This window comes from Callionymus lyra, chromosome 3 (genome assembly GCF_982586985.1).
Source record: "Callionymus lyra chromosome 3, fCalLyr1.hap1.1, whole genome shotgun sequence".
Classification (NCBI taxonomy): Eukaryota; Metazoa; Chordata; class Actinopteri; order Syngnathiformes; family Callionymidae; genus Callionymus; species Callionymus lyra.
In genome coordinates this window covers 32,932,701-32,949,121 of record NC_141820.1, presented here as the reverse complement: position 1 = coordinate 32,949,121, position 16,421 = coordinate 32,932,701, and the positions used below count along the sequence as shown (strand labels likewise).

The 16,421-nt window shown below is 38.4% G+C and overlaps 1 protein-coding gene across 2 annotated transcripts; it reads left to right on the top strand.

The window, feature by feature from the left end:
- Positions 1-408: 408 nt before the first annotated feature.
- Positions 409-15,832, top strand: ptp4a2b (protein tyrosine phosphatase 4A2b). 2 transcript variants are annotated; one of them, XM_087787571.1, is made up of 7 exons: positions 409-566; positions 11,173-11,461; positions 11,783-11,891; positions 11,958-12,050; positions 12,125-12,255; positions 13,445-13,519; positions 14,774-15,832. In XM_087787571.1, exons 2-7 carry the CDS (start codon positions 11,457-11,459, stop codon positions 14,883-14,885), a joined length of 525 nt encoding a protein of 174 aa, XP_087643697.1. In that variant the 5' UTR covers positions 409-566; positions 11,173-11,456; the 3' UTR covers positions 14,886-15,832. The 2 variants fall into 2 exon arrangements, with proteins under 2 accessions (XP_087643697.1, XP_087643699.1); XM_087787573.1 differs by lacking the exon at positions 409-566 and adding an exon at positions 3,492-3,624.
- The last annotated feature ends 589 nt before the right edge of the window (positions 15,833-16,421 follow it).

The following is a 16,421-nucleotide window of genomic DNA, read 5'->3' as shown; positions in this document are numbered from 1 at the left end:
TCATGTAGCATTCAGGGAACATAATAAACTCGGCCAACCCAGGCTTCGGAAAAATTGTTTGCTCTTAAAACAAAACTACGCCATAAAAAACAACACAACTCACTCCATAAACACTATGAACTCGTAGAGTGCATGTGTACAATCTGAAAGTACACTCCTCAAACTACCTATTTTTTCATTAATATCATGTTTGAGCGTCATGTTAACTGTTCAAGCTGTGTTGTACATTGGCAGTTTTAATAATTTATTTATATTTTAAAATATATACTATTAATTATAGTCCTATAAATATGAGCAAATGTTCATGTTTTATCGGTATTTATAAATGGAAAAACCGGTGGTTTTCTTTATGGTGTCATCCCAAATATTGTTAAGTGTAGATTTGAAATCATAAACTCCGAGTTCCGCGAAGGCATCACTACAGCGACGAGGCTCCTCCTCAATAACATTTGAGGCTGCCACATTGGAGACAGAACAAAAAAAAAAAGGCGACTCAACGGAGGTTTCTGCTCTCACCCCTCTTTTCTCTTCGCAGCCAAGGAATATCAATGTTTAGCCTGCTCTTTGTAAGTACCGACCATCACGTTAAATTCCTCGAATGTGTGTTTCCGTAGATATTTGCTTCAACCCTCGGCTGTTGTCGTAGCGAAACTCCTGCGAGCTAAACTAACTTGTAGCCTCTGAGTGCTCTTCCGAGTGAGCAAGAAAGCGGTCGTTAGCCCTTAGTATAGGCGGTTAAAACGACCGAATACACTTCATATTTCAGGTGCCAGCTTCTCCTTACATTCTTAACTTGTGTTTCTTTTCAAATAAGATTCCATTAGTCCGTTTTTTCGAGTCAACGGGGTCTTTTTCCGCGTTAAGTGGTGTAGATTAGCTAGCCTCTTGGCTAACGTAGCATCAGTCGCTTGCCTTTTTTTTTTCCTAAACAGGAAATCACACAAATGATTGGTTTTGTATCGTAATGTGTCATATTTTTTTGGATTAACACCAACGTATTCAGTATTACATTTTCGTGAGTGAATTGTATCCAATGTTCGTGTAAAAAAAATGTTAAAATAAATGCTAGCGCTATGTTTGTTTAATAAGCTTTTTGTTTTTTTGTGGCTTTATTTGTATGCACAATTGTGGTTTCTTGACCACATATTGGTTGTGTTTTTAGTTTTCCTCGACGGTCAGGTTCGTCGTTTCTAGTTTGCGGTTGTAAAAGACGAAATGTCAAATATTACCATTATGGTGGGGATAAAATGGCACTGTTGACTGTTAACCCATCAATGGCTTTACCTCGCGAATACTGAACAACAACACATGCTTGGAATTGAAGGAAAGCCATTGTTCACGTTCCCTGTATAATGTCCGTATTTAAGACCATTTGTGAGAAAAGTTGGGAACGTGATCTACTATAAGGGGCTCGAGTGAAACACAAAGCAGCAGACCATTTAGCCATATGGGCAGAAGTGAAATGAGGAAATGGACCTGGAGAGGAAGTTGACTTGAGCAGCTGTGGCTCTGAAGGCCCAGATCATTCCCATGCCTCTCAGTTTTCAATTTATGACCTTCCAATGGTTGGTGTACTCGCTGGTAATCATTTCTAGTGTAGCTTCCTATGCAAATGAACGACCTGAGCACTCCTAGATCGGGTGGACTGGGTGAATCAGTAACTGGTAGAACAGGTAAGCTAATTACACATTCTTGGAGTGGGAGTCATTGCAAGGTGACCTCATTTAACTGAAGAAGGTTTGGGAGAAAACATTGGATTACTTTTAAGTTTAACTTGAGTTGATTATTTGGTTCTTTAAAAACTAAAACTATGAACCAAAGAAGTATCAATGTACAAACTCTGCCATGTGCATTTCTAGCCATTTCATTTTGAATCCCTAAAACTTCGTTGTTGGCTTGTAAGAAAAGAGCATTTTTTTAAGAAAATATATAAGCTATTATAGTTTACAATGATTTGTACATGTGTAACCGAAGCCTCTAACAGTCGTGTAGCAGACAGATACTTATGATCTTTGATATGCCATCTTTCTATCGCAGTTGCGCTGTATAACCACAGGAGGGTTGTGTCTTAATTTACAACCCCCTGCCTTAATCCCGTCCAACCCTCGCAGCATTTAGTCAAACATATTTTTTCTTTTAGACTCACTTCAAATAGGATCTAAATTAAAGCATAACAAATAAATCGCAGAACTTTCGAACTACGGTGCACATAAATCCTTCAACTTGACACTTGCAAGTAAATGTTTGGCGCAAAACGTTAAATAACTACAAAGCGTCACTGCAGTATCAATCCGCAAGCAACGGCTAAACGTGTAAATAGTGACACCCCTATTAGCCATTACTGTACCATTGGAACATTTTTCCTGACTACGACAAATGTATGTATAACTAGCAATTGACAACTTTCAGTTTGTCAGATCACTAGCCAGTAATCCTGGATAAAAATCAATTTAATAGATGATGATTCTATAACAAAAAGAAAAATATCGATTTATTTGCACATGTAATCGATTATGCACATTATTAAACAAATTACCTCCTGAGGGATCAATAAAGTTTTACCTTATTATGTACTACATTTAATAAATGAAACATTACACAGAATCATGTTTACGTCGGGTTGAAGTTTGCCAACCTGCACCATGACAAAGTCAGTCGGAACCCACATCACAAGGTATCTCACTATACTTACGTTGGCTTCCAACAAAAGAAAAAATTAAACTGAGAGAATCAGTAACTTTAATAGAACTAACACTGCCCTTACATCTGTACTATGTAGTGGATAACAAAGGCTAAAAAAAAGGTTGTTCATGTGCTTAATCTGTACTACATTGGGGTAAAACCTAAACGGCGAGTGAAACGGTTATTCTTACGACTTGTAAACGTGTGAAACATGTCACACACTATTATCTTTGCTAGGAAATCTTACTACAGGAATCTTACTCCAACTTTAATGGATTACCTCTCAAGGAAACTCATAATGACAGTCTGTAGATGGCAGAGGATGCATTAAGTAGAACTGTTTTAAAATGTGTAGAAATGATTATTTACACTGTAATTCAAGAACAAATTCTGAATTAAATTGATGTTAATCGGTTCAGAGTAAAAATTAAACTGATTAAGGAACACGAGCCCCAATACCTAGCTATTTTACTCAGTCAGACCAAAAGTAAGGTTGCAATCAAACAACAACAGATATCGTGCGTAAACAACATTTCAAATCTTTTGTGATTGTACAGTACTTAAAGTTCTTGCAGTTATCTCTACAAAGTCACAATATCTCCTTGTAGTCGGTCATGACTATGTTGTTTGGTACACTGATCTTAAATTAGTTTCTAATTTAGAATGTACTGCTTTAATGATGAATAACTTGTGTCCGGTGATGACGAATGACAACATTTCAGGAAACTACTGTAAAATTTAAGCTCTCTCAAATATAGTTACTTCTGCTATTTCTATCTGATTTCGAACATCCACCAAGGCCTGTCAATTGAACTTTCAGACCTTCTATCTCGTCACACGGAAAAAACTGAGGAGCTAGACTTCCGGACAGTCTACTGTTGATGACATACGTTTTACGCCAAGAGGATCAGGAAGGTAGAGCTTTGTCCAGTCTAATAATCGGTAAGCTGACACATTTATGGTTAAAATGTTGTGTAACAACTCCATATATACGATTAAGGCATTGTTGTTGTCTCGGCATCTCATCAGTAAAAAGGATAATGCATGAACTTTGCAGCATTGGTTCTTACACAGTATAGGTGTGACGCTGACATTTAAAATACAATTAATATTTGTATGTCACTTCTTAGGAAGATGGCTGTTAATGTGACGATTTATTGAATCTATTGTAAAGGGAAATTGGAATATAGTTGGAACACTATAATAATATATTTTTGTTATATGTATATACTTCTGGGGAGAGAATGGGTTTTAACTATTCATTCAGTTGATTCATCAACGTTGATGTGATTATATTATTGTAATAAGGTCATGAATGATGCAGTGAAATCTGGTTTGACGTTAATATGATCTTTTACGCTAACAAAGTCTAGCAGAGTTGCTGTGTATTGTGCCAATTGTTGGTGTGTCAATTGGGGAAGTTTCTCAGTCTTGGTTACCATAATACTGAAAGGTGAACCAAGTGTTTTGGTAACCCTACACCATTTAACAGAAACGTGTACTGGGGGAGGGAAAGCTCTCATGCTGTAACCTACTGGCACTCTGCCCTGTAGCTGTTGGAGTGAACTGTAGGCTAAGGAGTGGGAAAATATTATTTACAATATACATAAAAGTTTCATATTCGTTTCTGCTTTTTGCAAAAACAGTGATTGAGGCCATGGCAGGTGTCTTCCAATATATTGTTGGTATCCACCTTTTTTTTTATAATTTAATGTTTTGAACCCAGTTATATTATTAAGAACTTTGTATGGTACTTTCTGATTAATTGTCTTAAAATGAACCTGTAAGGCGTCTCTACATATAAACATGTCAGACTGTATATAAATAATATAATACATCTACTCGTAGCTTAATGTTTTTATGTATAAGGCAATAGTACTTGGTCTTTTAGATTTAATTACTTTTTCAGTATAGTAAGGATTTGTATCATTTCCTACTATTAATCATTTCATCTTCTTTTCCTAAAATGGTAGTTTTTAGTTTCTGTTTAATCCAATGTAGTTAAAGAGTTGTATTACTATTTTAATTGGGTTTTGATAATGATCCTTTTTTGTAGCATTTGTTTGTTATGTATTAAAAGAAATCAACCTATTTTTAATGTCCCTTTATACGTGTCTGATCTATAAAAATAAAGGGGGAGAACAAAACTATTCTTGTATTGCATGGTAAAATGTAAACCCCATGATAAAAATTCCCCTGCCGACAAGGGGTTCGTTTACTGTAGTTGCCACAGCGTCAGTGCTAAGAAACCAGCTTCCCGCCTTGGGCACTGCCTGATAGATCGCCAATTCCTCTTGTTGCTGCAGCAAGCCTGATACTGAAACTATAGCAACAGGTAGGAATACGATCCACTTTGTGTTATTTACTGTTGCCGATCTTGCTAAAAGGGCTTAACTAAAACATGCCGTAGTAAAAAGGTGTTTATGTTATGAGAGCAGTTGTTTGTGGTGTTTCAACTCTAAAAATCCATATGGTTTTCTTGTTGCTTAAAAAATGCTGGCTCAATGTTCTCGAGCAGCTGTGTTTTAAGATTGCTTGGCAATTTTTCTTTTATAATTCACGTCATATCCTTAAGCAGTTTAAAAAGTGCATGAAATGTGTGACTACTTCGCATTACAAAAGTGCATGTTGTTCATTGTATAATCTTAAAAAGGTAGATGTTTCCCTCTCTAAACAGCTGATTTAAGATCACAGGGTATAATTTATGCTTCCAGCTAGATTTCTGTGTCAGAAAGTAGTTCTCTCTGTGCATATCTACTACTTATTTCTCTCAACTGACTGTTTTTCTGGTGTTCACACTGCTTTTGTTTGGCTTCGGGGTGTAAATGTACAAAAAGGGAACTGTTGATTGATTTTTGTGGGTGCCTCATCCCTGCAGGAGTGCTTGTTGCCACTGCTGAGATGGTTGTTGGTATAGCAACATGCGTCCCCTGATGCTGTACTCTAAGGCAAAGTTCCTGAACTAATTGTCTGAAGAATCTGAGTTGACAGACTCTTCTTTATGGTTGTGTTGTATGGTAAAGTATCTATCATCATTTTTCTTACCTTCACTCCGATACCAGTTCAGACAATACTTTTTATAATATCAATTTTAGATTAAATTCATTTTGCAGCACATTTTCAGTAAATTCACTCCAAGCTCCCAGAAAAAATAAAGGAATGACTTTGAATGTAATAGAGAACACGAAAACGATTTATTATTCACTGCATTTTAACTCGGCAGTTTTCTTTACAAACAATATTGTCATATTTTTTGTTAAACACAAGCCTGTTCCTAGCTGATGCCTTTTGCCACCAGCAGTGGAAACGGCCGTTCTGCGGTTGTAGACGATGTTTGCACACAAAGATACATGGTTGCTAAGTTTAATAGCATCACACCTGATTCACGACTGGCACTTCCCCTCTCACATCAGGGTCAGAGGCTACTGTGAGAAGGTAAACATAACAATAAACACGATAGAAGATGTGGCTGACCCAATAAACCCATAAAATTAAACGACACACATAGTTGGCATCAAATGGATTCTGGCATCAAATGGATTCCTCTTAAATTGGAGCAAGATGCACATAGTAAGTAACATAATAAGATGTACATGTACCTGTTGATATCCCAGAAAAAGTGCCGTATTTGGTCCTCTGACTTTGGGGGTCTATTGGTAGATACTTTAAGGCTACTTGATCGTACTGGTTATAGTAGCTTCTGTGCATGTTCAGGTGCTTCAACGAATTACTCATGTTGCCAGTCTCTGCCACACTTTGGACCTCTGTGGCATCTTTAGCCAGCTCTGAATCACTATAGGATCATTATCACTTGATGGTGGGCAGATAAATGTCGCGTCCATCCTGTTAACAGCACTTTCGCTGGTGTATGAATCTATGCTTGTGAGCAGGTCTGTAATCGTTACAGCGAATCACCAGCAGCATTTTCAAGTCTTGATCATGTGATTTAATCTCTAGGTCCAAGCGGTCAAGCCTCCAAAGAACCAATGTTTGGTACACATTTGTTAATTAATTTATAAACATACTGAGCCTCATTTGATCACCTTTCATAGACACTATGAAAGGCTGAGGGTTTGTTTGTGATTTTTATATTTTATGAGGTGAAATAATTCTTATACGTAGGGATCTTTATCGTTTGTAGTTGTGAGAATAGTTGTCTGTCTTTATATGCGCTTCCCTAGTCTGTTGACCTTTCCATTGCAATAAAGGCTGACTACCGATAGGTCTGCTATTGTTCTTCCTAGGTGAAGTTTAAATGGCTGCTTGGTGATCCTTTAAGGCTTGGAAGGTGTTTAAACAGCTACTTTCAGAAGTTTTCCATTAACAATGTTTTCATTGTACCTTTTGAGGTGGTATTCATGGTTAAGTTTTTACGTTAACTTGTAATCATTAACTGTACCAACTCTCTGCTCTAGTGTGTCTTCCTTCCTGTCGTTACATTTATTCTGAATATTTAACCAATTTTATAATGAGAGAGCTTGGTTGGATAATGTTTGCTGCATCCATATCCAATGTGTGTTATACCAGTGATGAACCATATGATATGATTAACAAGTGTTGCGGAAAATTAAATGTGTGTTTAATGGAGTCTACTGACTCTTCCAAGAAGCATGTTAAGACCTTTTTATTGGTGCAGGGTTTTTCTCTGTGTCGTTGTGTTTGTCTCTATGTTATCTTGACATTTTAAAGCATACATTTTAACTGTGTATTATTTTTGATCGTTTAAGTGCTTTCTGACCCTGGTCTGAGGAAGGCGCTTTACAAATTATACTGACTTACTCCACTGTTAAAGGAGACTGCATTTATTAAAAATATATTCCTCTTTATACTTGTTTTTATGTTAGTGAGCAGATGAAACTGGTGAAGGATATGTTCTCCTCTCGCACACGGCGAGCAATATCCCAGGCCTTTGATCGCCACCCCGGTTATCTGTTGTTAATCACAAGGCTGCAACCAGTTTGATAAGTGGACTGCGCTGTTCACGACAGTGTGTAAGGGGTGTTTCTCTGTTCATGGAAAGGGTTCACCCCCCCTTCTTCTGTTTACTTTAGACTTAACATTGATATTCTCCATTACTACAGTCTCTTAAACATAGAACATTGTGTACTCGGTATAGCTGTATAATGGATTACTATTGTGATAATTCATTAAAGGTCTTTATCTTCTATACCTTTGCTATTATATTTTTATATTGAAATTCAAACTGCTCTCATTTTGGAGCTAATATCATTTTATCTATACTAGATCAGTAATAAATAATATATATTTTGTGTGAATTGTATAGTCTCTATAGTCAAATTTACACACCAAGGGTAACACGGTGACAGTTGTGATGTCAGTTGGAGTTTAGTTTATTACTTGTCTCGTCCAGGCATGCCTGGGATGTTGTCCACTTGCTTGCTACACTGGATATGCTTGTGAGGCCCAGAAAAAGGCGTGGAAGCATAACTCATAAAGATCCATTTTAATAGAAAACGTTCTTTTGTTCCTTCTCAAAAGCAGGCGTGAAACTTGCAAACACAAAAAATGTTAGGGAAAATTGAGAAAAGTGTCCTACTAATTTTGCTCAGCACAAACTAAATTCCTATTATATCAGAGTGTCTGTCCGTATACGAAAGTCAACTTTGCAGCAATGAAGTATAGTGATTACAGTGTTGGAAATCATGCTAGATCTGTGTTGACCTTTGTTTTTAGGGCCTGTTGGCATGACTGCCAGATAAGTAGTCGAAACCAGAGTCACTTATAACACCAGACTGTTAAGAACTATAAAATGACATAACTAAATGAAAAAACGACAACCCCTGACTATAAGACATCAAACTTTGGTATGTCAGTGTAGTTCACAAATCTTGAACCAAAGAGTGGCTTTACACAAGTTTTCTTGTTCTAATGTTTGTAGCACATGCAGTGTATGCACAGTCCCAAATGTAGAGTGACAGCTCTATGTCGCTTGTGCTTGTGTAAAAATAAATAAGTGGTGAGAGTGTGTAACAGATAGGACACCTGACATCTATTAGGTGTGCACAATGGCCTCGGTAGTGTAACCTCGGTTTCCAAAAGGAATGATCGTATCCTTGCTACAAGTCTTTTCTACTCTATCAACGGCTCAGAAAAGTTTCAAACCTTTTGTGCCTCAATTATTCAATCCAATATATATATATTATATATTTGTCGGTTTGTATCAACTGAATAAAGAAAGGGTTGAGTAAAAAATATTAGTAGAAATAATAATGGCAGTACCGTTGTGAAATGGTTATATGAGATAAAAAAGGTCAGGCGTGATTCTAATACAGTAAAGGATAAAACTTGAAATTAAGAGCAACAATATTTGCAGGAATGTATACACTAAGACTATTATGTACTAGTTTAACATTTTTTTTCCCCAAAATAAGTAATATCCGTACTCTAAGATCGGACAATCTCACTCACAGACCATTCGTTCTTCGCCTTCACTTGGCATGTGCATCAAGTCTTTGCTGCCTGTTACACGGTCGCTGGTTCACTGCTTGGTCTTCTTCAACCACTATTATAGATATCACTGCAAACTAGAAACACACTCAAGAAGATGCCAATTTTATTGTGTGTCACCGACAGCTGACTGTATATAGTTGATAAATATTAAGGACACACTTAAAATTTCTCACTTCAACTGACAAGTTGGCATTCCCATGCCCTCATTTTCCATCATTATCATCTGTTTAGGTTTGCACGTTCTTTTCTGAGATACAGCTACTCTTATCAACCAGCAGAGTCTGTTTCTCTAGTGCTGGACTTACCACTTCACTCAATCCATGTGTGCTTTTCTCCTAAATCAGTATGGTTTGCTGTTAAGATGCCAGCTGAACCTTTTTTTGTGCTGTCCTTGCCTTGTTCCAATCCTACTTGGCAGCCAAAGTCGTTGAAGTGAAAGAAGATGGCACCAAGGGATCTTTCCCTGGGTCCATATGTGGGCCCCTGCCATACACTGGTGACCTCTCTCCTAGTTTTATGAACTCTAAAGAAATGCACGACTTGCCTATGTATACTAACGGTAAATAAATCTATTACTATTGACCACAAAGCAAAGATCAAAGATGGTGCATAACAGGTTTTTTTTCCCAAAGCATTGATATTGCAAATGTACACAGTTCTATTGTCCAAGTGGTTTATTGCTTGTTTATTGAGGCTTCTAATTATTTTTTGCATCTTCATTTGTTGAATTGCACTCACTGTTTCTGAGAGTATGCTTTTGTCTACACAGTATAAAATTCAGAGGATGGTCATTTAAAATATAAAATTGGGTATCGTGGAATTTAATCAAATTCACCTTTTGGAATTCTTTTTTTTCTTTGAAAAGATTGTCTTGGTATTTAGATTTTCAACACAACGACTCCTTGGATTAAACATATCCATATAACTTGACAATATGTGCCTTAGATTTACAACACAACATTGTCCTAGGCATTTTTTAAAGATTTTCTTTATTTTTGACTCCCAAGAGGTCTTTCAGGGAACGTTTAGATATTATATTAAAAGAACTATGAAATTGCAACATTGTTATGTCCTATTTTGACCTTTCAAGTGTTGCAATGGCTTCAAGAGGTGAAAAGAGGGAGCGTGGGAGTTGAATGCGCGGCATGTTTGAAGCGTTGCCCACCCTGTAATCCCTACCTTGTGACTAATGCCTGTGAAACGGCATTTAAGTTCAAGTCCTTTCTGTGCTTTCCACCTTCTGTACATATAAGACAAAGTGAAGGACACCTCACTATTCTTCAATACAGCGCTCCACACTTGTCAAACCCCCCACCATTCCTAGTTTACCTCCGTCAGATGCTGCTCTGAGACGGTTCCGGCCGGTTTGGCGGCTTGTGAGCAGACATTATCTGTTCCTTGTGACTCAGAAGTCCATGTTCTTATTATTTGTTCACTTTGTGTACTGTGAGATCTAATTTTGAACGACAAACTGAGTCAATTGAAAGGAAATGTAGTTAATATAGCTGATTAAATCTTTCATCACAGATTTTTTTTAAATGCATTTTCATGTATTATTACTAAATGCGTGATGTCAATTTTATCTACTTTTTTTAAAATCTTTTGCTAACGTGAGTCCCCTAAAACTCTAAATACTGTGTTGCATCTCTCAATTGGTGGACTTTGTGACGTAAAGAAAGAGCTTTGCCATGTTGACAACGTCTTGCCTGTCGACCCAGACAAATAAATACTGAAAGCTGCTAAGCGACGTGTTCAGGGAAATTGGATTACCTGTAAAATGTGTTTTCTTTGCATCGGCACAGAAGGAGTAATGTTGGACAACCTCAATGTGACCAGTGACATAAGATCAATACATTTATTTTAATGAACCTTTCAGTCTCTTATAAAACTGTCGGCAGTGTTTGGATTTCAGAATATTGACAATTCTTGGCCCATTTGAAACCCTTTTTTTATTTTTTTTTTAATCTTAATTTCATGGCTTATTGTTGATTCTGATCCTGGTTTCTCTCTGTTCCTCAGGGATTCTGTGTTGAGTTGAGCTGCACCTATATGGCGTGTGTGAGTGGAGAGTTCTGCCAGGCACAGCACCTCACCTCCGTGGAGAAGTGAATCGGCCGCCCCCCGAGGGATTACGCTCTCCAGAAGCCTCCCTGACTGCCAGCTTATCGACACCTGCTGACTCTTCCAAAGACCTTGTTGGGATCTTGCGTAGACCTTGGCCTGACTGACCTCTTCCAGCCAAAACCAAAAGCCTTCGCTTACCGCTTTCTCCTTAAACAGCCAATCACAAACAGCTCTCCTGAATGGGGTAAACAGATTGGATGATTCCTGCGTAGTCTCTCCATCTTTTTCCTTTTTTAACCTTTAAGTCTTTTTTTTTTTTTTTTGTTCTAAACCATTTTTCTCATCCGGGAATCATATGGACTAGTCTCTCCTTTTTGTTTTTTTCCCTTACCTCTCACACCTGTGTCTGTCATCCCATAGTTGTCCCATTTCACGCCACACGTCATTATTATTTATTCAACCATTTTCTTAGTACGTGGAAGTTTTCATAGTCTCTGCTGACCTCTGAGCCAAAAGAGTCCCTTGAGTTTTGTAAGAGTGTTTTGTATTGTAATTGTTTTTAAAGCCGTCTTGCCAATATGAACCGCCCCGCTGCAGTCGAGATCACCTACGAGTGCATGAGGTTCCTCATCACCCACAACCCTACCAATGCCACGCTTAACAAATTCACGGAGGTAAGTTTGTGATTCGCTTTGTCGGTTTGTGCCGAGTTCTAAAACCTGTTCCATCCCCGTGTGCAGGAGCTGAAAAAGTTTGAGGTGCAAACGCTGGTGAGAGTTTGTGATGCTACTTATGATAAAGCGCCAGTTGAGAAAGAGGGGATACAAGTCCTGGTATGAATCCATGCCTCCGTAACGCTCGTTGTCTTTAATGCTCCCCACCCATGCTGTCAACTTCTCGTCTGCAGGACTGGCCTTTTGATGACGGCGCACCTCCTCCCACCCAGATTGTGGACGACTGGCTGAAGCTGCTAAACACCAAGTTCCGAGAGGAACCTGGCTGCATCGTTGCCGTGCACTGTGTGGCAGGGCTTGGCCGGTGAGTTGGCATTTGTTCAGTCGATTGATGTCATAAAGATTGATTAGGGCTTTTGTGTGAGCAATCTTCTAAATGAGGGGTTGGGCAGACGTAAAAGAGCTTCTTAAAAAGTCTTTCTGTATCACATCGATTAATATTCAAGTTGTTGAACAGCTGAGATGAACTTAAATGTTTGGCTCCTGATAATTTAAAGTGTTTTTATTCAGATCATACATGTGTTAATTTAAATGCAGCTGGTGTTATACCCCCCAGTGACTTCCTTTTTATGTTTACAGATGGTAACGCCTGACACGATTAGTTGTGTCTCACAGTTTACATGGTTTTTGTGTGTTTGCTCTCGCTGTTCTTTCTCATTCAGAGCTTGATTCTGTCCTTGCTAAATGATTAAAACACTAGACCGTATGTTGCCCACACACACACACACACACACACACACACACCTAGGTTGATCATTCATCATCTTGACTTTCTCGCTCACTCGCTTGCTCTCTCTCTCTCCCTTCTCTGCCCCTCCATTCTCGCTGCCGTTTGAGCAACAGGCTCTGAAAATAGACAAGCAGCTGGTTAGTTGAGCTCTCATGAGGAACAACAGTCCGCTTTTGCTCTGTAGCCTGGAAAGGGACATGATGGATCACAAGGGTAGTTCAGATGTGTAAATGCTTCGCACATCGTCACGACATCATGCGTCAATGTTTGATTTTGATTAAAAACATTATAAAAAAAAAAAAAGATGATGGGTGTAGGCTGGTGTGAACAGAGCATGCTTAATATCAGAAACCACAAATAAGTATGAGCATGTATTCGCATCTGGAACCTTGACTACCATTTACTGCTAATCCTGCCCTGTTTCTGTGAACACTGAGGGGTTCGGATTAGATTTATTTTCTCTCCTCCGGTGGGAAAGGTGAGAGTTGTCTTTTGGTAACTTATCACTGTATCTTCACGAGTGTGCTGTATGAGCGTCCCAGCAGGGTTACTGTGAGCTCGCCCACCCCTGTTGATTTCCCAGGCCTGTTTCCAAGGTATACCAACCCCCCCGACCCCTGCTCCCTCCCCTTCCTCCACTCCTATCTTCTGCTCCAGACTGGAGCGTTTGTCAGGATCATGTGCGCCATGCTATTAAATTATCGTGTCTCTCTTTTCCACCCCGTCACCTCCACCTGCTCATCTGGATTCTTTGGGCCCACAGTGCTCCGGTGTTGGTTGCCTTAGCTCTTATTGAGAGTGGGATGAAGTATGAAGATGCTGTTCAGTTCATAAGACAGTAAGTGGCTTTTTGTTTCACCTTCACACATCATGGTGGAAAACATTGAGTGTTAATAATAATAAATAATCTATGTTGACATTATTACTAGTGTACAATTGTAAGAAATATTCTTCAATGCATGTATAACACTAGATGAGATTAAAATAAATTGAATGAAATGAACAACTGTCTTCAGGAAACAAATGGCCATCCTTTGGACATTTGCTTGTTTTGGCTCCCAAGTTTTATCTGGAGTCTTTCTCAACTGGTCTTGAATTCAATTATTTTAAAAGTGAACATTGTCTCCAGGTCAACAAAGGAACTTGATAGAAGGCATTAGTGATTCTCTTGTTGGCACAGTCTACCCTCTGTTTGGGTCTGGAAGGGACTTTGTTCCCGTTTGAGGCCTTTTTCCTAATCCTACTATCGGCTGGTTGAAAGCCAAGTCTTTGTTTCTTGTTGCTCTGGTGGCATTTTTTTTTCTGATGACAAAGCAATTTTTGTGATTACCACGGATATATCAAATTCATTAAGTAGTCACATAATCTATCGTCAATATCTGGCGATAAAGAAGGAAAATCTTAACTCATTAATACCACAGCAAGTCTGTGTCAAAGTCAAAGCAGCAATAAGTAACATTTTGACATAACTATTTTTAAAATATTTTCAGTAGTGATTGGTTTAAAGCATTTGTTACCTGCATAGTAGAACATTCTAGTTACTATATTAACAACCTGCTTTAATATGTAACCGTAGAGTCTGGGAGTGTCATGTGGCCACCACAAAGACAGTGTTTTTATGTACTGAAGTTACCAGCAAGATTAAACCAAAACATGACACAAAAAGGACCTTTATCTCATTTTGTAAACAAATGTACACACAGTAAATTCTGAATTTACCACTCTCCAGTTACACTATTCAAACACTAGGGGCAGACCAGTGATACATTTGTATGTGTACACTTGTTGCCAGATATTCATAGCATTGTGCTACCATACATGAAAATAGTATTGAGGATCCAATTTGTGAAGTTATCTTATAAAAGAGGCTCCGGAAACAGACGTACATTTCAAGATAATTGCGGGTGTATAAATGTTCTGGACTGAACGTCTGTTCCTCACAGCGGCGACGTCACGATAAAGATGAAAACAAATGGCGGCTCGATGCAGATGCGCCTGATTAGATTTCAGCAGCAGATGTATATTTTGGCCCAGCAGGTTGCTCTCTGGTGTGTGTGATTGTTTCAATCCTCGCCCTCTTATCTCTCCACAGGAAGAGACGTGGAGCCTTCAACTCCAAACAGCTTTTTTACCTCGAGAAATATAGACCCAAAATGCGTCTGAGGTTCAAGGATACCAACGGCCACAACTGCTGCGTGCAGTAGACCGCCGGTGAGCTCCTGCACACCCACCGAGGAGTCCTCTACCGAGCGAGGGTTTCAAATAATGAAGTGCTATCAGTAATTATTGTGATGATTTGTCAATACTGAGTCATGGTTAATCGAACAGTGGTCAAATGAATAACGCCTGATAAAAGGGTATCTATGAGCCGAACCAATAAAGAGGTCAAAGCACACAAGACGGGCCGAGCCACAGCTCAACCACGGGCCAGATTTATTTCGAGTCCATCCTTTTTATTTTGCTAACCTCCTCCTCAATTGTAATCGCAATTATATTCCCTTTTTTTTTTAAACAAATAGTGATGATAAAAAAAATATGAAATGAGGTTTTATTCCAACAATTTCTGAATGTCTTGGATCAAGTCGATGCGTCTTTTGAACCGGTGTAAAGAGTAGAACGTGTATGGTAACTGTCCATCTTTGGTTTATCTATGTTTGTTGTTAATGCGACTCACATGATATGCAGTAATGTGTCACTTTCAGTTTAGGGGTACACGCCGTTTGAATACCTGCGATATTTATTCACGAGAGGATATTACAATTTATTTGTTTTTTTTTTGGCAGGGATGAGGACACTTTTCTTTCTTTTCTTTTCATTCTTTCTTTTTTTGAGTGCAATAAGTCCAACTCAGAATTTCACCAAGCTATGGTTAAACACTCTCACCACCAGCGCTGAGCATTTAACAGGAAACAAACACAGACTTGAAAACATCCGTCATAGGTACTTTTGTTTAGTTTGGTTAGCAGTGCACCAACTATCTAAAGTTTCTCTCTCACACACACATGCACCACAGAGCCTATGATCCAACGTGAAAGGCGAGGTGAAGAAGCATGAGAAATGGTCAGTTTTATATTGTACCCATTTTGGACAAAAAATAAACTCCCCTATTCCTATTGGTTCTTTAAAGAGAAATAAATTTAAATAAAAAGCAGTTGTTGTCTGTGTTTTGCTTTTCCTTTTAATATTGATAAAGGAAGATGGTGATACCACAAAAACAATATTATTCTGGTGTTTGAAGCAATCACCTGATAAGTGTCAACCTTTCCTGAGTGACCTACATCTCCAGTTTCCAGTCCACGGTGATTCAGAATCACGTGGAGAGCGCACGACTCCATATTACTGAGGAATGACTCACCACCGGTTGACGTGGGCGTTTAGAGCTCTCCCTCTTCTGGACAGTCGGTGTTACTGCACCAACAACTGTCAAAAAGACAGGACATGTCATTGCACTCACAAGCGACTTTTTAAAAAAAAATTTTTTTACTGGGCCTAGTGAAGACAACGCTACCTGACTTTTGTTTCTCTTATTCATTTATGGTGATATAATACTCTTAATATTATATATTTGTATTAGTTCAAATTGGATTTTTTAATTCTTAAAATTTTTTGCGTCATCTTATTTCAAATATTTACAAGAATGCTTTCAGAAGTTCTTTGTGATTAAGCCACACAAGTAAGTGGACAAAGGAAACACAAATGAAGGTATTGCTATCTATAGCTCTCTTTATTTCATTCATATC

Bases quoted from the DNA above. Each gene is read 5' to 3' on its own strand.
- ptp4a2b (XM_087787571.1), top strand. The intron at 12,256-13,444 runs GTGAGTTGGCAT...TTGGGCCCACAG, and splicing joins TGTGTGGCAGGGCTTGGCCG to TGCTCCGGTGTTGGTTGCCT. The intron at 13,520-14,773 runs GTAAGTGGCTTT...ATCTCTCCACAG, and splicing joins GCTGTTCAGTTCATAAGACA to GAAGAGACGTGGAGCCTTCA.